The sequence below is a fragment of the Pollicipes pollicipes genome, unplaced genomic scaffold (assembly GCF_011947565.3).
Source record: "Pollicipes pollicipes isolate AB1234 unplaced genomic scaffold, Ppol_2.1 Scaffold_6686;HRSCAF=7923_pilon_pilon_pilon, whole genome shotgun sequence".
Classification (NCBI taxonomy): Eukaryota; Metazoa; Arthropoda; class Thecostraca; order Pollicipedomorpha; family Pollicipedidae; genus Pollicipes; species Pollicipes pollicipes.
Window position 1 is genome coordinate 41,616,919 of NW_023596921.1, and position 21,825 is coordinate 41,638,743.

Here is a 21,825-nt window from a genome sequence, read left to right on the forward strand (position 1 = left end):
GCGGCCGGGCCGCCCGCCCAATCCGCGTCCGGGCGGCCCGCGAGTGAGCGGCCGCCAGCGGCACATGGCGAGCGCCCCTCGGCAGCCGACACAGGTGCGGCGACCATCTGGCGGGGGCGCCGCGGTGCCGAGCGCGGCCAGCTCGATGGGCCGCCGTTCGGCCGGCCGGTAATAGGCGCGCCACTCGTGCACGGGTTTCGATGACGGGCCCGGTCAGTGGGTGCAAGCTGGCCGAAGCAGCGGCGTCGTGAGTGGCCGGCAGTGGTGGCGGACGCGCGGTGACGCCGTGACGGCATCGGCGGCGGTGAGCGCGGTGACGGCGGAGGCGGGCGCCCGTGCGGGGCGGCCCGACCATGGCGACCATCGCCATGTGCAACCTGGGTGACCCGGACGGCACCCAGCGGCCTGGACGGTTCCTGGATCACTCGTGAGTAACGCGGCACGACTCCGTCGGCAGCCCGCCGGCGCGCTGCCACCAGCCACCTCGCGGCAACATCGCTGCTTTGAGCCCTGTCCCTTGAATAGCTCACGGCGCAACGGCCGACGACGTGCCGGTGATGGAAGCTGATGTTGCCCGCGGTAGCTGAACGGCTGCACACTGTCGCTATGTTCGCTGCGAGCTCCGCGAAGTGGGCAGAGATGACTGGCGTTGGTTCCGGCCAGCCCAGCGAGGCTCCGGACCGGCCAGGGCGGCCCACCTTAAGCCGTGGCGCCCCGGCCGGGGTGTGGAAGGCCACCGCTACCCGTCCGCGACGCTACCAGTTTGAGTTTGTGTATGAACTGGATTAAGTCGAAGTGTGTACTCTTCTGCTCATCTTATGATCTCCGTCACAGCTGGGGCGTGAGTTTGTAGATGATGCTGGATAGGCGTCTGGTGTGGTGGATACGCGTCAGGCGTGGCAGTCTGGATAGGCGTTACTGCGTGGCAGACTAAAAGGCACATACCAGCGCCGATGTCTTCTGTCGTTTCGCTGCAATATCTCACTCTGTTTTCCCTTCACACTTTCTTAGAATAGACATCTCAGGTGTCCCGAAAATGCCTTATTCTTCACTTAAAATTCGCCCACACCCAGCGCGCCCCTTACGTGCCCGGCATTTCCCGAAGCATTCCTCTGGCCGAAACGCGCGCGTGATGTGGCCTCGAGCCGTCCACGAGAGCGAACGCCCGGGACCCCTGAGGCCCCGTGCTGCGGCGAGGCGCCGATCGCTCCATCTCCGGGCATCAAACATGGACGAGAGTCCGCTGGCTGAGCGTCACTCGGCCAGCGTCACTGAGCTGACCCCGCCGCACTCGGCCAGCTAATGAATCAGCCAGCCGCCGCCGCCGCCGCCGTCGCAGCCTAGCGGCACGCGCTGCCAAACGGCGCGCTTCCTGGCCGCAGCCGCAGCAGCCGCCGGGCTCGACCGACATGGCGCTCGTGCAGATGGTCTTCTGCGCCAAGCGCGCACGACTGACGGCAAGGGGGGAGGGGGCGCGGGCGCACTGTTTTCCATCATGACGGGCTGATGTCTCTGAGAGATGGCCGGATGCTTTGAACATCTGGGGCTGCTGCAAGCTGTGTGCGCTGCGTGCTATCAAACTTTGTTTTTATGTCATGAGGCTGCACAGGGAGCTCAGGCCAGCCAAACACTTGTTAAATTACATTCTGGGCGCATGAATATATATATATATATATATATATATATATATATATATATATATATATATATATATATATATATATTCATATGTATGTATATGTACATATGTGTACGTATAAAAATGTGTATGTGTATATACCTATACATACATATATGTGTGTGTATATAAATATTTGTGTGCATGTATATATATATATATATATATATATATATATATATATATATATTGTATGTAAAAAATGTATATGTGTGTATATACCTATATATATATATATATATATATATATATATATATATATATATCAAATGCCCACACACACGAAAGTTGGCCACCCAGAGCTCCCATGACTTTGTCGTCGGATACAAGCGTCATTCACTTGCGGCTACGGTATATGCGCGTGCATGTTGAGTAGTAAACAACATTTGGTGTTGCTCAATATACCCCTCTATTTATGCCGGTCTTAATGGATCATTTCCCCTTAAGTGGCGACTGTTAGAAAGCAAACTTGCTTTCACGGACCGCCGATTTACTGCCGCATTCGTGGTGAATGGATCAATACGATTGACGCCTCAGTGTTGTCCAGATTCGCGAAACAGCTAGGACTGACGAACAACTAACGCGGCATTAGGGCCTTTACTGTCGTGCCCCAGAAGAAAATACCAAACACTTCAAAGAACTTCGGAAGGGACATTTTTCCATGAAGGCCACACATATTCAGGTTAACTTAATTCGGTACAAAACAACCCGCAAAACTGCAACGAGTTGGATCCGTCATTGTTTTAGGTTTTGGATGTCACCTCCTGCTGGTGGCGGGTTATTGCAAAAGCCCTTTTTTAGGTTTCCACGAAGGCCTTTCTCGTCAAGTCCTGGCATGAATGGCCAAGAATAGGTACATACGCTGAAAAGATATAACGCCTTTTTGTCACGCTCAACGCAACATCACAAGCTTCATCTGGTGCTGTTGTTATTCCTGGTGCTCTTACCCTCCTGAACCACGGCGTGATTTTTCACTCTGATAAATCTATCTTTGATAACCGCCGCGACAAAATGTACCGATAGTGAAGTTTGGGCTATCAGGGTGCAACTACCGCTGCTTCGTATCTGCTTGGAGATGAACACCAGCTGTCGAGTTCAGCAGAGCTACCAGGCCAGCTCCCGTCCTGGTCAGAGCTCTGCCGCCCTGCGCCAGCGTCGTGATGGGGCCCGCTCGAGCCGAATTAGGAGTCGGGCTCAGCCAGCAACTCACAGGCTCGGGCGGAACCACGCCCCAGATTAGCCGGGGTCGGGCCGACATAGGCACGGTTCTCACTCACGTATGAAGTGCATTCCGGCCTCTTGCTCCGTCGAACAGGCGCCGGGTCAGCCGAAACAGCGCTGTGAGGGCCCAGACGTGGCCAAGTGCCGGCCACACCGGGTCACTCGAGCGGAAATCGCCAGCGGAAGGCGGCCGGCGAGCGCCAGGGCTCCATCCCGGGATCGATCCGACCCAAAGCCGCCACCCAGAGCCGGTCTGGGACGTTTGGCCTGGCCGCGGCGCGCGAGGGCCGAAATGATACTAAATGTTCCACATGGCCCAGCTGTATTGCTAGGTTTTATTGCTGCAATCACCATGGCAAATTTATCACTCATGGCTGATATCTGTTATCATGGTCAACGTTACAGCGCCGTGGGAGTTCTGTGTAGCAAGCCTCGCGAAGACCCTGCGCCTTTCTGCTGCTGAAATATTTGCATTTCTGTAGCTGGGACGCGCTTGCCTTAGCGCTGCGCACAGCATGCTTATTGATAAAAGGGACCCTCCTCATTGTATTGCCAGTCGCTCAACGTGAACGTCGATATCTGCCCATCGCTGTGAGTATTTTCGTTGCCCCGGGAGTCGCTCCATGGACTGTCACCATGTTTGTTTGGTCTGTCGCGGCGAACAGTGTTATGGAGTTGGACCCATTTGCCATGTAGCTTTCCATGTGGTCTTCTGATGCAGCTCTCGGTGAGCTGTTTGGTTTAACGAGTGCTGCCAATTAAACCAATCATCTGTCGTTGGTCACGGGCTGGACTATCGCAGCACTGAAATGCACTGCCTAAATTTAGCCCAGGCTGGCCTCAGCCTCCGTTGGTAGGCCGGCCGTCTGACTCAGCCTTCTTTGATATACGGCCGGCTCCGTACAGTTTGGAAATATCTCCCCGTAGAAGACAATCTGGTTGCGTAAATCGATTATCTTGGGACTAGCGCGCGCTTGCGTGTGGCATTCCTCCCGCCCTTACGTGGCAGAGAGCACCAAGAGAAGTGCGTTAGTCTCCGTTCAGATAAACGAATGACTTTGACGACTTCGTGCCTCTGTGTTGTGCGCGAGAGTTCGCGAGTGTTTAAGTCTTTGTTACTGCAATCAAAATGGCAAACTGGCAAACGAGTGTCAACCCTGGCCCGGGGCGGCCGTGTCTCAGCATTGTGCGGCACGTAAAACCCTCCGCATTCCTGTCTTGCGCAAGGACGGAGGCAAATTTATCCGTTGAACTGGGCGGTGCGACGTAGGTGGTGGGTTCACGGTGTTCGCAACAAGCTGTGCTTAGCAGGTACTCTGAACCCAGTCACCCATGCAAACCATTCGGAATATTTTTTGTGTGAAAAATATGCCACCGGCTCTATTGTGTGAACCGGGGACATACAATAAGGCACCAACGCATCATAAGCAGTGACTCGTTGTCCCTGGTGCGTGTGGACATCGCATCATAAGCAGTGACTCGTTGTCCCTGGTGCGTGTGGACATCGCATCATAAGCAGTGACTCGTTGTCCCTGGTGGGTGTGAACATCATGTGTGGTGCGTCTCTCATGCTGGTGGGCGGGAGAGAATGGGTGGTCCCCCAGCCACGCTCCTGTCCAGTCTCTGTGGTATGACGCCGCTCCTGGGGTGGTGGGAATGAGAGGGAGGCTTTATAGTCAACAGAAGGCCTGCAGCTCCTGTTTCATCTGGCTTGTAAGGTTTGATCGGCAGAAATTACGGAACCACCGCTGCGACCGATGTCATGTGTTATTCTCACTTTCAATTTAACCTGGCTCTAAACAGAAGCTTGAGACGGTAGTTTCTTGCATCCGGCATGACTTGATCGCGAAGCTCATATCGCTGGGCTGGTCGAGCTTTCATGCAAAATTTGACGCTTACCTTTGCCTTGGGTGGGTTGCTGAAGACACGCGTGCTGCTTTACAATACAACGGATAATGCGTGACAAAACATAATGTGATGAAGTGAAGCTCGAAGTACTGTAGTTGTATCTGTGTACCGCTTATTCAAAGCGTGAGGTTTATCCATAGACTAAAGCCGAATAACGGAAGCAGCAGTTTTAGTCAATACATACGCGATACGCACAATCGTTTACAGACCCTATGCAAGATGCATTGATGGGAAACATTTCACGGCCGAACACTGATCTATTCTTATTTGAACGGACAAAACCATGCTGAGTCCGTCATGGGGTTGGCCGCACCGGCTTGTAACCTGCCCTCCCCCCCCCCCCCCCCACCGTAGATAGCCGCGCTGCGATTAAACAGAGCTTGTCCTCCCGGCCGTCACCGCTCGTCAGCCCTAACCTCTCCCCGGTGGCAGCTCCTTAGACGCGACTGCTGTCCCCTCTGCCCCGTAGGATTTGCAGTGATCCGCGGAACTGAGTGGGCCCTGTCTTCTGTCAAGTTTGGTCTGATCGATAGCCTGCATTGTCTTCTCGCTTCTTCAGATCTCACCCTGATTCACAGCTTTGACTCGCCTCTTCTCCTGGTCAGGCCTGATCAGGACCTGGTCCTGTCTTGCACACGTTCTCTGTGAAACCTTCCTTGAGGCACACGGTGCTGACCTGACGCTACCTTTGCCAGGCTGTTCCTGCCCGTATCATTCCCCAGACGCATCTGCACCAGACGCACTGCCCGCACGCTGTACCGTATCAGTCGCATGGTCTGTTCGCTGGACTGGAGCAGTCGCACCGTCTGTTGGTCCAGCTCGAAGCCAACAGCCGTCCGCACGCCAGAATACGGGCACGGAGCGTGTTGGCGCGCAGTTTTCTGACAAAGTACTGCACTGAGTGTAATGAACACCTACTCAGACGGAAATAATCTGATGGACCAGCTTGCACCACATTTCGCATCGCAATCAGTCTTCTCTGCTTATGTCCGCAGACGATCCAGGAATTCTCCGCGTAGCGAACTATTTCGAGAATACCGTGTTAAATTGTCTCAAGTTCTGACCCACTTCCAGCACAGACCGGCCAACTAGGCCCTACCTCGGGTGTTATAACGTTGTCATGCTGTCAGTTAACTTCGCTAATTACCGGCACGATTAGCATCAGTGGCTTAGTAGCTTAATAACTGTAAGTTGCGTGCCTGCTTTTGTCTGCCGGTGACTCCATGCGTGAAGGTTCGCGCTAAGCTGTTTGTAACAAGTCTCGTGAAAATACTCGTTCTCTCCGTGTGGGTCATCCTTCTTCTGCTCGTGGTCACACCCAGTGTCCTCAGCCCACCAGTGTGCGTTTGCTTTCGACCTGCAAATCGTTAGTCAGCGCCCCGGTCCCCACTTAGCAAGGATCGCCGCAGGGTTTGCCGTGACCCGATTTGACGTCGACGTTGGAGCTCGGGATCGATGGTGTCCGGATGCCGGGCTGTAAACCCCGCGGCGTTGCGCCTGGCCCGCCGCTCGCCGGCGCCGCGGTCCGTCCAGCCGGCGTCTTAGCCGGGCCCTGCCCTGGTCAGCGGCGCCCCTCGCCCGTGTGTCGCCCCGCAGGCCACAGGCGGGTCCCGGCGGGCCGTCGGCATGGGGCAGCCCGCAGCGTGGTCACGGTTGGAGGAGTTTGAGGGGTGTTAGCGTCTCGCTGTATCCATCGGCTCGTGCTCAGTCCTTCTGCACCTCTCAGAGGCGCTGGCTTGTGTGATGTCCGAGGCACAGTCCGATGACACGATACCCCCACACCTGCTTATGTAGCCCGCGGACCGTGACGTACCCCGCACGGGCGGACCGGGCTGGCTGCCATCGGAGGCTGTCGGGGTCGGTAACGGTGTTTGTTTACCATGAGCGCCGCTGGGTGCGACTGGCACCACGAGGTATGACCGCGTCGCAGCTGGTTCGCTTCCAGCGGTGGTGCCGGCAAATCGGCAGCGGAACAAGGACGTGCTCGGGCCGACCGGCGGCCGAACAAGAACGTGTTCGGGCCGACGAACGGGCGAACAAGGACGTGTTCGGAACGACCGGCGGCCGGACAAGGACGTGTTCGGGGCCGACCGACCGGCGCTGGCCCTGCTACAGCTGGTGCAGGGCCAGCGTCGGGCCGCTGAGCGCTTCGTCTGAGCCGTAGTGGAGACCGACGCGAACAAGCACGTGATTCAGTGCTCCTGCAGTGTTTGTTAGCCCGGGTAAACACGAAGAGATCTATTGGTTTTGCTGTTTGATTTCCTAACCGGTAAGTGAGGAGATATTTAGGACGCCGGCAATGATCTGTGACGGTAGTTTGGCTGAACTTATTTCGGCGTTCATTAATCAAGCGGTAAAAGCACCAAACGTCAGAGTCCATCACGGGGGAGGGCGGACATGCCCTTCAATACCCCCAAGTCATTAGGATCTAGGCCCTATCACGTACATCACGGTGGTGGGAGCCAATCTACACCGCAGGGACGGGAGTCAATCTAAATCGCAGAGATGGGAGTCAATCTAAACCGCAGAGATGGGAGTTAATCTACACCGCAGAGATGAGAGTCAATCTAAACCGCAGCAAATAAGCCACCAATACAATACAATATCGATCACTCATTAAGAAGATCCTGCATGCGGAAACGACTCGCTTCTTTGCTCTGCTGAGGCTCCACTAACCTCGCTGTCCGCCCACCAATGGCGTGACCTTCGATAACCACCCTGCTTCACCACGGGCTGACCGACGACCTACTTCCACGCGTTGTACCCACTGTGTGACCTTGACCGTTTCGGCGGCCCCCACACGGCCCACTGTGTGCGACGGCACTTGCCGACCGCGGCCGGCTCAGACTCCACCGCCGGCTCGGGCCGCACCGCCGCCCGGCTGCCCCGTTCGAGGTCACTTCTGGGTGCGAGGAAAGAGTGGAGCGTGGCGCGGAGGGTCTCCCGTCCGTAGGCTGCCATGGACTGCGTGACAGCCGGAGGTCGCGCGGCCCACCGCCTCGGCCGCTCGGCCAGTGACGGTCTGCGGTGCAGGCATGGCATGGTGGGAATGGGCTGGCCTAGGACCCGGAACGGAAATTGGCTTCCGGTCGGCCAGTCGGTGAATGCAGCGCGCCCTCGCTGGTGATGTTTAAGGTGCCATCATTTGAAAGTCAGTGTCAGTTCGAGTCTCTTTGTTCTAATTTTGAAGTTTTGAAGTTTGAAGTAAAGAGAAGTTTTGTTCTAATTTTGAAAAAGCTGTAAAATGTCTCACCACGGCTGTTTTTGTTTCACAAACTGCGGGCTCCGACGAAACTTTGTGAACATGGTGGTACAAATCGGAACTCACCGATTCTGTGAGCACCGGTTTAGAACGATGCCGCCGCAGGGTTGTGCCCCACGCCAACGTGACGAACTCAGCTCTGTCAGTGCGGCTCCGAAGGGAACGGAGCGAAGCGGCCGACCGCTTCTGGTCCGTCTACCGGATCGCGGGGGGGGCCTCGTCTGGTCCGTCCGCCGGCCCGGGGGAGGGGGGGGGGCGGCCTCGTCTGCTCTGTCCTCCGAGCTCGGGGGGGGGGGGAGCGTCTGGTTCGTCCGCCGGCACTCAGACGGATCGCGCCGGCGGCGAGACGGGGCCTGTCGGCCGGCATCAGCGGCCGACGCCGGCATCAGGTCGGCTTGCCAGCGCCGAGTACGACCGACTCCGGGCCGTCGGCCCAAACACGCCCCCCCCCCCCTCCCGGCAGCGGCCCGGGTGGCCGGAATACGTACACCGTAGGTGCGGCACCCGAAGTGGTTTACGGTCGGGCTGAAAAGCGCACGCTTGATACGGCTTCTACCTCCGGAGAAGCCCGACAGGACGGAAATGCGCCCGTCTGTGACAAGTCGCTCTGGAGTGGCGGCACACGGCTGGCATGCGTCGCCTACGGCTTAGGTCGGCGGCAGCTTGACCGGACCGGGGTCTGCCGCCTCTCTGGGTAATGCAGCCTGCAGTTGGCTCAGGGCTCAACCCTGGCAATCCTCGCATTCCTCGGGCGCAACAACCGGGTGACTGGCACCACGATACGGCGGCTGGCTTAGAAATAGAAAACAGCGCCGCGACCTTGCGGCTGTCGGGTGTTTTGCCGCATTTCCCCGGAGGCGAGCGCGGGTCGCGGAAGCCACGATGCCGTCCGGGCGAGATCGATGCGTGTCAGAGCGGCACCAGGCGACACTCGCCGCTCATAGCCGGCCGGCGGCCGCCTCGGTCGCGCGCCGGCGTCTACGAGCCGTCGACGGGCCGTGCCGGTGGCGATTAGTCACTGTCGCGACAGTTGCTGGGTGTTGTCGGCCGGCAGCGACTGCGGCCGCGGCGCTCGTCCGTCTCCGTCGACGGACGCAAACTTGGCCGGCGGGCCACTCCTCGAGAAGCCGTTATTTATATAATCAAACGGCGCTGGCAGCAGCGGCCGCTCGGCTCAGCGCAACACGGCGCGCACGCTGACGGCTCGGCCCAGACAACCCCCGCCGGCCCCCGAGCCCGAGCCCGGCCGCGGCCGGCGCACCGCCGCGGCCTGGCCCCGCGGATGGCGTGGCGTTTGCTCTATCGACTCCCGGGCGCGAGGCCTACATCATGCATGAGCCGACACAGACGGCATTGTTGCTTTGCTGCCGGCGGCGGGCGCGACATCACTGTTCCCCGCTCCGGCAGCGCGTCGCCGGCGCCGCCACGGCTCCTTTGGCCCGCCCCGCAGCTGCGGGCGGTGACCTCCTGGACGGCGCACCCCCGGTCGCGTGCCGCATCGCCTCGCCGACGGGACAAGAGACGCCCCGGCGCCCGCCGCCGCCGATGCCAGCGCCCACTCCGCCATCAAAGATGCATGCTCTCGGGTGTGCGCAGCACCGGCGGCCGCCGTTACCGGCGGGACCACCGTGACCCGGGAGAGGTCACGCCCGGCTGTGGGCGGAGGCGGCACGGCCGGCGCACCCAGGCCACTGGCGGCGGCGGGCGCCGGATACACCGGTGGCCCGTCATGGTGGCTTTCAGGTTGTTGCTGTAATTTGTCTTGGGGAGGGAAGAAGTAGCGTTGACCCTGGTCTTCTGAGATGGTGTGTTGGGAGATAGATCATGCCTTACATGGCAATCGGAAGGTTTGCAGGCTCCGTAGTGAGTCCGACAAATATATGTGATCTTTTACAGCGTACTGCTCTCAGACGCGTTTTGTTTAAAGCTGGAGAAGTGAAAGCCTTCGCAGGTTCTCAGTTGTTTGTTTTTGGGTTCCAATCAGGTTAAGCATCGACTCGTTGATGTTCGTTATTTATTATATTTATACTTTTGGAAGCAATGCCTGTTCTATTTTTTAAATAGGTAATTAGACAAAAGATCGTTCGCGTCGTCTTCGCTACACATGTCTTTAAAACGGCTCCCAAATTCGCAGACACAGGAGAGGTTACCTAGTCTACTATTCATAAACTTAGAGAACACAGTAGGTGATATTCGTTGCACTTTACTTGTAAGTGACGCCATGACCGCTGACAATTTGACCTGTTGAGGAGCATATGTACTAAACAGAGAAACTACGTCGTTCAGAGTAGTTTTTTTCGCTCGATAGCAGAGTAATAGTTACAAGTAAGCTTATTTAATATCTAATGCTGGCTTCAATACCTTCAAATGTGGAGCATTCCCTTTCAGGTTCACAGAGCCAAGCGTGCATGCGCAACTAAGCTCACCAGAATGATGGCAATTTAACCCATCAGGACAATGTCATGAACTTGGTCACCATTATCCTCTCGTCGAAAGACTTCAACAGACTGTCATTCGATTTCCGTATGCGGATAAATGACAATTCTACCCCAACTAAGCTTCCCATGCTCAAGGCATGCGAGCTGAGCTTTCTGACTAGAATGGAAGCATTAAAAAAGCAGTGGAAGAGGTTGAAAATTTAACATGCTCCCGCGCGGTGGCGTTAATGCGATACGCTCTTGTCGCGGGGACGGTTCAGTTTGACCCGCCGAGATGTAAAAAGTAGGAGCTAGAGACGCCAAGTTTTTAGAATGGGTAAGAATCAATTTGAGTCCTTTTGTATATATTTTGTTTTACGTCTCCTGGTTATGACATTGGACCAACTATTAGGCATGGTGAAACAAATAAGAAGCTGCGCTACCCGAAGCCATCTTTTCACTGTGCCTATCACACTGGGTTGTATTTTCTTACCTTTTTGAAGATTTAGTCAGAACATTTTGGTCGTTTACATTTCTGGGGTCAACACTTACGCGTAGCCACCTTTGTTGCTTGAGCCTTAACCTCACCATCCGATCGTGAATTTCCAGCCCAGAGGAAAAATTTTGTGGCGAAAGCTTGACGTGCACCAATGCTCGACACGGTCTGCCCACCCTCTGACGTCACCTGGTCTTCAGTGCGGCTGCATACATCCCATGTTAGTTAGTTGTTAGGGGTTAAGGCTGCACCAGCTGCAACATTCGTCCACGCCCACACCCGTCCCAGTCAGGAATAGACAGCCAACAACCGACCCGTTCAAGTCAGGGGCAGACAGCGAGCGAGCGACCCGTCCCCGTCAGGGACAGACAGCGAGCGAGCACCTCATCCCAGTCAGGGACAGACAGCGAGCGAGCTACCCGTCCCAGCCAGGGACAGAGCGACCGACCCATCCCAGGCAGGAACAGACAGCGAGCGAGCGATACGTCCCGGTCAGGGACAGACAGCGAGTGACCCATCCCAGTCGGGGACAGACAGAGAGCAAGCCCCCGTCTCAGTCTATCTGCGCCCTCGCCGCCCCGTATGAGTGAATCGCATGGCGGACGCTCCAACCAGCTGTGCGATCGAAACGGACATGTCCTGATGTGTTATTGGCCATGTTCATGTCATCGTCCCTTGCTCCGTCTACCGTGTGTCCGCATTGAACAGCCTGTGTGAATGAGCATGTGCATTGGTTAGTGCCTGCATCAATGTCCTGAGCCTGATTTATCATGTTTTCATTCAAATGATTTACACCTGACTACCAACAATTTGAACCAAGAAGAATCGATAAGCCCACGTAAATCATCATGGCTTTCACGTGTTGACTCGACTGTTCCGCGAATGCTCTGTTGCGATGTTTTAGCCGGCCGGCATCCGTCCCGAGCTTTAGTAGCTGGTAAATGGTGCCTGCCGCCAATCTGAACGCAGGCGAAAGCCGATTGCGGCCGCTCTATTCGGATGGTTTTGTTCAGTCACGCAACCTCAGAATGAATTTAAGTACCGTTACCCCTGGCCACCTGCCAAAAGTTCCCATCGTCCGAATAAATACACGAGCACCACCATTGTGTGAAGCTTTCTGATTTTGTCCAATTTTTGTGCAACCAAATGTTGAATACGGATAGTGCAAAGGCAGATAATTGTTCACCTAAAGCGCGACACGCTGGCATCGGACTCGCACGTGACACGATCGATGCTTTAATAGGTTCGTCAAGTATCTATAAAAACAAATTACGTACCAGACTGACGGTGCTGTTTTCTGTCATTCCCTATAGCTAATGAACAAAGACCGAAATGTGGTCGAGTTCCACATTGGTGTGGGGTTTTGAGCTGAAGTGGCCATCTTGAAGAGAGGAGGGAAAGGGGCAAGGAGGGAAAGAAACCTCTCTAGTTTTTGACCTGCACGCCCGCGGAGGTATGTAGACTAGTTTGGGTAGACTATTTCAAGGTCTTCCATGTATCCACGACGCCATCATAACGTCATTCAAATTCTGTCATACCATTCGCTAAGCGGCGATCAAGGCCAAGATAAATATAATTATCGAATGCCTCATATCTGGCGTTCGCGAGAGCGAATTCCAGACATCATGTCCTCAATTGACTCTCAATCAATACTGTCCAAGGTACGATGACCTAATCAAACAATGACGTATTGAGAAGCATGTTTTCTGAAAAGAAGGATTGTGTTATCTAGAGTACTCTTTTCCGCTGAAGAGTGCACCAATTATTATAAGTGAACTTATTTCATCATATCTGATGCATGTTCCAATATCCTGAAATGTGGGATTTCGTATTTAAGGATTGCCGTTGCGTATTTCGTATAACTAAACATCTTTCAACATCGTGTAAAACTCGAACAGGAAACTGTTTCTATGAGTACTGAACTAGACTGAAGTGAAGGCCGTGCATAAGCCGCGGGCCTAACGTCTGTCGCGAGCTGGTTACTGGCTAAATGATGCACTGTCAATGATGCGCTTAAAATACATTGGCTTGATATTCTTGTCGACTAAGAAACGGAGATTGAAAAGGTGTGTTCACGCATTCATCAATTTTTAATTTCAAGCTACAGTCATGGATTTCTTCGCGCTCAAGCACCAGTGTGCCGAGTCCATTGCAATCGGCAATAACTCAAAGCCGTATTGACCGCCGGGGAAAGCTGCTAAGCCCTGCGCGGCACCCGCAGCCGACGCCGCCATAAATATTTGACGCCGCTTTAAACATTTGGGGACAGGCTAATCGAAGAGCTGTATTGGGGCGCACCGCAGCTGGGTGTTCCGGTACCTCGGCGCGGAAACACGGGCCCGGCGCCTCTTCGGCGCCAGTGGCACGCGATGACCCAGGGTGCGAGCACGGAGCTTATACCCAGCCAGTGTGCCCCGCCACTGCCCCACTGCCAGTGGGCCTGCGCAGGGCTTGAGCTGCGCGAGCTGAGCTCGACTTCAGCCCCACTCCCCGCCGCCCCCCCCCCCCCCCTCCCACGTCCGCCTCGGCGCCGCCGCGCTCGTTCTGCGCCGCCGAGGTGTCGGCAACGGCCCGGCACAGTTGACAGTGTGGGACGCACACCTGTCACAGTCTGGTCGCCTTTGTTGGGTGTTCTCCGCCGACCGGGGCGGCCTGAACACACCGCCACGCAGCTGCTGCTGTGCCTGGCGTCTCTGGCCGCGTCGCGGGCGGGGCGGGGGGGGGGAGGGGGAGCCGGCGGCGGAGAACGGGCTGGCGGCCCGTTGCATCGCGTCGACGCCGGTCCGCCGTCGAACCGACGCGCCTGATTCGACGCGGCTGCGGGAGGACGGTGACGAATGATCTTCGGCTGAAGCTGACGGCCCTCGCGCTGTGTGAGACGTTGCAGTGTGGGGGCGCGACCGTGATGGATTTGCCCGTCGCGCTGGCCCCTCGTCGCCTGAGAGTGACGCTGCTCGGCCCTGACTGTCCACGGACATGCTTCAATGCGGCAAAGTTGGTCTCAGTCACCGGCGTGTGCGAGTATAAAGGAAGTGGACCTGCCGAAAGTGTTTTAGGAAGTTAGCGTGTTGCGGAAAGAACAGTCCGAACAAGTAACGAAAGAACGTGATACTGATAGCTTTACTTGTGGTCTTCGACGGTGGCGCTGTGGACTTACAACTCTGGGTAGCGAGACCGCCCCTAACGCGTATACAACGCCCTCCCCTCCCCCCCCCCCCCACACCCCCAATAGTACCCGGGCCAAAACTTCGCGGAATTATTTAGTCGCAAACCTCTTGACCAAACGTAAGGTACAAGCTGAATAAAATACTATTTTCAAAGTGATATTTAACTAAAAGACGAGTTGCCAACACCATCCTTTTGGTGCAACGCCGTAGCCGGCTTGGTACTTGGATGCTTTCTGTACTGAGAGTGCCCAAAGCAGCTTAGCATCAAACATACGGCGAGGCATCAGCTGAGGTGCAGAGGACTTATCCGATCTCCATCTTTGAGTCTGGACTTTCAGACGACACGCGACGGGGACTTCCATCGGACTTCCACCGCATAAGCAGCTTTGTTTGCTGTGGCGGGCCGCATTAGGCAGTTTAGTAAGACAGCTTCAGTCGCCATAAGCAGTCGCAAGCTCGGCACAGCTACGATGGGTAGGCTTCCTTACGCGTACATTACCCTCGAACTTGATTCTCCATGATCGAGGTACTGGCATGCTCATTGCCAAGTGTGCAATACATTCCAAGACTAGAGCTGTTGACTAATGCATCGTCGCGCTCTTCCTGGGCAGATGAATGCAGGTTTGGAAGAGAAATAGAACCTCTTTTCAACAAAATATGAAAACTCGCGAAAGAGAGAGAGAGAGAGAGAGAGAGAGAGAGAGAGAGATAGAGAGAGAGAGAAAAAAAAAATCGCTTGAGATGACAATCAAACGGAAACCTGTGACAGACATGCGTCTCGCTGTTAGACGAACCCTTTGAGTACATATATTTTATAATAAGACTAGAGTTGTCCCGTTTTCCAAACCTCAATCTTAAAATCTGGCGCAACAAGACACTGAAATAGCCGAATTTAACATCAATTACTAATGTCTCGTCCCATATCGTTATTTGGAACCTCGCAAAGGCCCCGTTATGCAAAGGTTACGTAATGAGGCATATGTACCAAGCGTGAAAACTGCTTTCTACAATGACGTCCCATGACTCTCCAATCCGGACCTCGGGCTCTCGACTGAAGACGTCTCGTTGCGATGGCACTGGTCATGGCGACTACGATGCCTGGTCGGCAGGTTTGTCGACTGCCGAATGATGACGTCATGCACGCATTCGCGATCATGTCCGCTGCTCTGCCCGCTCGTCTCCTTTTGAATCTCTAAAGCTCAAGCCCCTGGGTCATCGGCATTATGAATTCTGAAGATGAAAATAGCCGACCTTTATTATACCAGGGGTTAGCGGTGGAAGAAAGGCATCGAGCAGAAATTACAAATGTTTTGCAAATATACGAAGCCACCACGTCAGGACCTGTTGATGATAACGAGGGGGTCCATCGCCCCGGGATTGATGACGTCACGACTTGACGACGTGCTGTTCTAGCATTGTTCGGCTGGCCCGGTGTTCGACTGTCACCGCCATGATGGTGACATATGGCCCCCAGAAATCGACCGCTGAGATTTGCCACCGTGTTCCGTCTGGTCCCCTTGACAGCTGGAGCAGTCGTGAAGTGACCAGTCCGGCATCAGCGCCAGCGCTGATGTGCTAAGTTCGGCCAGCTGTAGTCTGTCTTTGGCGCGGTTGGAGGCGCGGTCACCGCAGGGAAGGCGACCTGCACAGTGATATCGCTGTGATGATAGGTTCTTTACTCTTTGGCCAAGAGAACGCCAAGTTTGACGAGGCCTCGTCGTAGGTGAGTCGTCAGGAATCAAAGCGACGTCGTCGGATGTCGACGTCGACGTCGGATGTTTTATTCTCGGATTTAGAAGGAGATGCCCGGTCCAGTTTTGATCGTGAGACATCCTTTCCGGTCCTCATTCCTATGAACTGTCAGTTCGGCGCTTCGTCATCTGAGGCCTGCAGAAAGCAGAACTTTGTGATGAAACTTGGCCTTGGATCATGCGCAGTGGGGAGTACGATTAAAAGCCTTCAGCTTAAAATTATTATGAAGTTGATGTGTGCATGTAATAGTGTGCGATGATAAACAGATGATGATTGCATGACGTCAGCCAGGTTCGTAGTGACTACGTGTGTGATTGCGGATGAATACGGGTGTTGCGGCTACAGGAGTGATGAACTCATGACCGCCCAAAGCAGGCTGGATGGGAATGCGAAGCTCTTCAATAATCGTTGTGCGCTTTGCCTTTGTTTTGGTGATGGGGTTAGAAAGTCATTGGGGTGACGGTGACGGTCATTGCTGTCCATTTCTGTCATGGGGTTCATGACGTCCCTACATCATCATCGTCATATCATCCCTGTATTTCATTGCGTATCGTCTTCAGTGACTTTCAAATAATCCGGCCATTCCGTCACACACATAACATTGTAAATTTCTAGAGCGGTTATCTGTGGTGATGATGCAAACCAAACCCCCAGTGTGTTGTCTTTCACCAGAACAAACAGAATCTGTCTGACAAAACTTTCCAAAACCGTCTTCTCCGAAGAGCTTGTTACGCCCAGCCGCAGTTTTCAGTGGCAAGATTAGCTGATGACTAACTCACTGATTGCCCGAAAACATATCACAAAAATATGCCAGTCCCGCAAAGCATACCAGCACATCAAACACCGTACAGTCTGAGGCGCGGGATGACTCGGTGTGTGACGTGACCCGCCGCTGACGCCCTGTCTCTTGTTCCAGGTAAGTCAGATCGCGGGCGTTAGGCAGCGTCAACGCCCATCACCCTCTTCACCACCGCACCAGCTGCGTGCGCCACATCGCGCCCCCACTCGGCGGTACAGTTCTCGGAGCGTGGGCGCTGATTAGCGGCGTGTTCGCCCGACCTGACCCGGCTACAACGGGGTCGCTGTCATTGGCATGAGTGGCAGCTCGGCCAAGTTGGCTCATAAGGCTTGGCGACCTTTTGGAAGACATTCAGAAGTTGTGTCGGCAGACACGTGTGACAGGCATAGCGCTGCACCGACGGTGCATGTTCTGGACGTGTAGTGGCCCCGAGTTTGAAATCGTTATGACTGATCGGGGCGGAAAAATGATGGTCTGACCAGGGCCGGCAACGGTGGTTCTAATTCAGGACATGGAATGTCGTTATGGTGCGGAGGGTTCGTTCCACTTTACTTGTGACGTTTGCAAACCAGCAAAAGCAATCTAATGCATACGGAATTGGTGTAGGTCGGTCAATAGTTATCATGATAATCGAGCAATACTCATTCATGAGAGCGACTAATTGCCATTACGGTAGCTTTTGGCAACTTGTTGCCTAAAAGGTCTCTTGATCTCAATACCAGCACTTTCGATAACACCCACCCATGCAACAAGACAGGCTTTGGCACTGGACTTAACTGGTGTGCATTCCATTGTTTTTTAGCCCTATCGGCCCGGTGATGCTACAATGAATCTCAGCTCGTCCCACGCTGTGACCACGACTCCTCTGTACCTGACCACTACCTCCATCCCGCAGTAACCCCGCGGACCTGGCAACTCCATCACCACCTGACGCCAGACGCACGACATCCACCCACCATGCAGTGACCCAAACATCACATTCCTACCAAGGTCACAACGTCAAACCAGCAGTGACCGATTTTTCCCATCAACCCCAGTCACCACTCGTGCCCTGCGGCGTTCAAAGCCAACCACAAATGACGCAGGGCGGGTCGAAGCTCTGAGTAGGCACAAACGAGCGGGGCGGGTCGTTCTTTACAGGCCCCGTCAATGCCGTATGGAAGCGTGACGTCACGTTGGCTTCGCCTTAGCCATTGTCTCTTCGCTTAATGTAAAACAGAACGATTTCTACAGATGGCAGTGGGAAATAGATTGCTCCGAAATGAGATAACTTTGAGTTTGTGGGAAAACTCGTTTGATGTTCTCCACGAAAACACGTCGATTGTCGTGCGAGGGGATTATAAGGTGGACTTATGAAGAGAAAGGGAGGCAACCGACTGAGCAGCCCAGCGCTCAAGAGCCGGCCGCGCAGTCTATGTCCGCGGCGGTGCATGACGTGATGACGTCACCAGACCGCCGTCCGCGTGCTGAGCAGAACTGTGCAGTTATATTTTACTCAAAGCCGTTGTACTAGCGCCGTTGGTTCGACTTATACCTGAAGATTGAACTCAAGTCATTCTTACTTTTTCCCCATCTTAAAATCATTGAACGGCTCGAGGGACTTGCTTTAGAGTAACAGCTGTCAACGTTTTACGTTCAGCCGCCTATTTGGCCAATGTTGGCTAATGATCCGATCAATGTTGATGACACATTTTTGACTGTACAGCATTGGCCCCAGCTGGCTGAGGGTCAATTGACACAAGAAGCGTGGGTTCAAGGACGGCCAGTGCTTTTCAAGGTCTGTCTGTCAATCATACTACTTGCCTCAAGGGCTGGCATACCCCAACTACATCTGTAATGAAGTGCGCGACGCAAATGGTCTTGCCCTTACACGTGGTTTATGCCGGCGACGCGTCCATTGAATTGCTTCAGGCGCTGTCTAACCAAAGAACAGAGTCAGTTTCATAATATTTTCAAGATTGTTTCATTACCTTACATCCTGATAAAACTTCGTTCGTCATGACACATTTTATCGCACTTATAGCCCCAACTTACCGCTTGGCAAAAAGGGCACTAAGGCATGCCTGACTCAGCCCAAACCAAGGTTTTGGCTAAACTTCTTGGCTATGACCAAGATTCCGCCAGCGTTTGGGCCAGAAGTAGATAATTTAAGCCCAATGATTTGGCATCACCACACACACTTCACGCGTGAGAGTTCAATAATTTTGAGAGCATATGACGACAAAAACATGCATGGGACATAACCATCCGTCTTCCTGGACGACCAGATCCCGTTTCAGTGCCTAGGCTGCCCCTGGGGACTGGCGCCATGGCTGTTTGGTTAATAAACAGTACACTATTATTTCATGGTACTGCGTGACCAACTGACCAGCTAAAGAACTATGCGAATAGCACGCACATGAAAATCTTGATGCTCGGTTTGGACTCAGGAAAAGCGCTATCTCTTCCTTGTGGATATCAGCCATCACGTCCATGCACTGGTCTCATTGCGAGAGATGGAGCCATTTCCGCCTCCCATTCCTAGTGTGGACCTCATCCCCCATAACCTCACCCCTAGCTGCTTGCGCCTCCCACTCCTAGCGAGGAGTGGGAGGCTCAAAAGAGTCCGACGATATCGTTTAATCTTGGTGCTGGGTCACATGCAAATGCAGGGCCGGATTCACGCAAACTCTTGGTGGCCTTTGACGTCCGAGTTCGGAACATTTCTTTTTAATACCAAGGGCAGGAGTGTGCCCGCCCGGACAGGCCGTCTGAACTGCCATCTGTCGGGCGGCGGTTGAACGACGGCGTGGCCGCCCCGGCCTGGTCCCGCTGGCCGCGGGAGCGGTCCGCTCCTCGCCGCTCAATGCTGGTTCCCCGAGGTCGGGGGTGGCGGGACGGTATTGAGCCCGGCCGTCACGAGGGGCCTGATAGCGAGCCCCTGAGGGCCGCGCTTGATGTGTGTTTGTGGGGGAGGGAGAGGCAGCAGTTGGGCGCGCGTCTTGGTAGATTGGAGGGTGGCGGCAGCGCTACTCTGATTGGCTCGCAGTCAATGGCGACATCCGGGCCTCTCATCCTCTATCTTGCTTCATCCTACATCCTCGCGACGCCCCGCTTGTCCGGGCCAGGCCGGATGCGTCCGTCACGAGTGGACCGAGAGGCCCCGTGGGAAAGGGGACCCGACCGGGTATCAAGAGCACATGCGCGGGTTAAGCTTGGCGGTTGCCCCCCCCCCTTTCCCGGCACATGCAAGCCTATCCCACTGTTAACCATCTTTCTTCATCCTACGGCCATGAAATGATCATTTTTGGTCGAAAGGACTCTAATCCAGGCAGCCAAATCACTGGCGAGGCTGAACGCGTGTTTTGTGGTCGATAAGACTGTTTTAAGTGTGATGCCAACGTGTGGAATAAGTTAGAATTGAGAATAAACAGCCAATACACACGATGAGTCAGACTCGATAGTTGTACGAATATGTGCAATAAAGTTTGATGCCTAAGCCATTGAGTATCGTAATAATTTACTTCTTGGAATCAGTTATTTGTCATTTAATACGATCAGCTTCGTTTGCAGACCAGTTCTAGACGGAGACTGCGCTCAAGTTATAATGTAAAGGCGCACGAAACTGATCAGAAAGCACTGATTTATGTTCCCAGTTGTAATGCTCTTTTATGGGCTACAATCTGATGGCTGGATTCTGCGTGACCTGATATAACAGAAGACAAAATTATTGTGATTGCTCAAAGTTTCAGACCGAATGCCATTTCGGTTACGGTCATCCTTAATTCGAACCATTTGTTCCACAGACGACGTAGTCTTTGTTTCAAATACCATTTTGTTTGACAAACGATTTCAGCATTTCATGACTAGATAGACAACCAAGCGCTGATCTGAATGATAACCAAAGACGTAATTTTCAATGCAGTTGGGGCTTCAATTTGAAAATAAATCAATATGGGGCCCCCAATTTTGAAATAAAGGGCGGGCTGAAATCCGGGAAAACCCATTTGTTCGCGTACTTTAGGGCAGATCGTTTCATATTTTCACTAATGACCCCACCTACTCGGCTTGCGAAAGTACACCTCTGATGATAGCCATGTTACATCGCTAGAATACTCCAATTTATAGCGCCTGATTAACGCGTACATTTCGCTCATCGCGACATGTGAAAGCATTTAATCCATCGGTAAATGCTGTTTGTATTACCGTCGCCAGTTTTCAGGGAGCAGCGAATGAGACCCAGCGACGCGCGAAGTCTGAGGATAAGCTCAGCATTATCTTGCTCCCACGCCGAGAGTTTTACATAGAGCTCAGCATTGTCTTGCTCCCACTCCGAGAGTTTTACCTACAACTCAGCATTATCTTGCTCCCACGCCGAGAGTTTTACATAGAGCTCAGCATTGTCTTGCTCCCACTCCGAGAGTTTTACCTACAACTCAGCATTGTCTTGCTCCCACGCCGAGAGTTTTACCTAGAGCTCAGCATTGTCTTGCTCCCACGCCGGGAGTTTTGCCTAGAGCTCAGCATTGTCTTGCTCCCACGCCGAGAGTTTTACCTAGAGCTCAGCATTGTCTTGCTCCCACGCCGGGATTTTTACCTAGAGCTCAGCATTGTCTTGCTCCCACGCCGGGAGTTTTACCTACAACTCAGCATTATCTTGCTCGCACGCCGGGAGTTTTACCTGGAGCTCAGCGTTGTCTTGCTCCCACGCCGAGAGTTTTACCTAGATTGAAGCCTTCTGTTTGCTGTGTGCCGGCCTCAGATCCCGTTTGTTCCAGCAGCGACGTTTACGTCATACCGTACCGCTGAAAGGCCGTCTCTGTCAGCAGAAGCAGACGGTGTGGTTTGGCTAGAGAATATGATGTGGTTTTGTGGATTGAGGAGGTGTGTGTTTTTACAAAATCTGTCGGGTGGAGTGGCGGCGCAGAAAACGTATTAGCTATCCCATTTGCACGTAAATCAAATTCCCCTTTCTTCTTCTGTTTTTTTTTCTTCGACTTTCTACATCCTACATCCCCTTTCCAAGCAAGGGGATGATGGCAAAGTTTGGCGAAGGGCGACACATGTCCATCTGAGTACGGATCTTCAGCCCCGTAGTATTTGCTTGATGAAGACTTCTTTGGTTTTTGCTCCGCGTGACTGCGTG

At 53.9% G+C, this 21,825-nt stretch overlaps 1 protein-coding gene across 1 annotated transcript in view; it reads left to right on the forward strand.

Annotated features, from left to right (window-relative positions):
* The first annotated feature begins 269 nt into the window (after window positions 1-269).
* The window catches only part of LOC119107567 (potassium voltage-gated channel protein Shaker-like), an 83,656-nt gene continuing 62,100 nt past the window's right edge, over window positions 270-21,825 (forward strand). Inside the window, 1 exon segment of the mRNA XM_037231056.1 lies at window positions 270-427. Coding sequence (XP_037086951.1) covers window positions 354-427 — 74 coding nt within the window. The 5' untranslated portion in view covers window positions 270-353.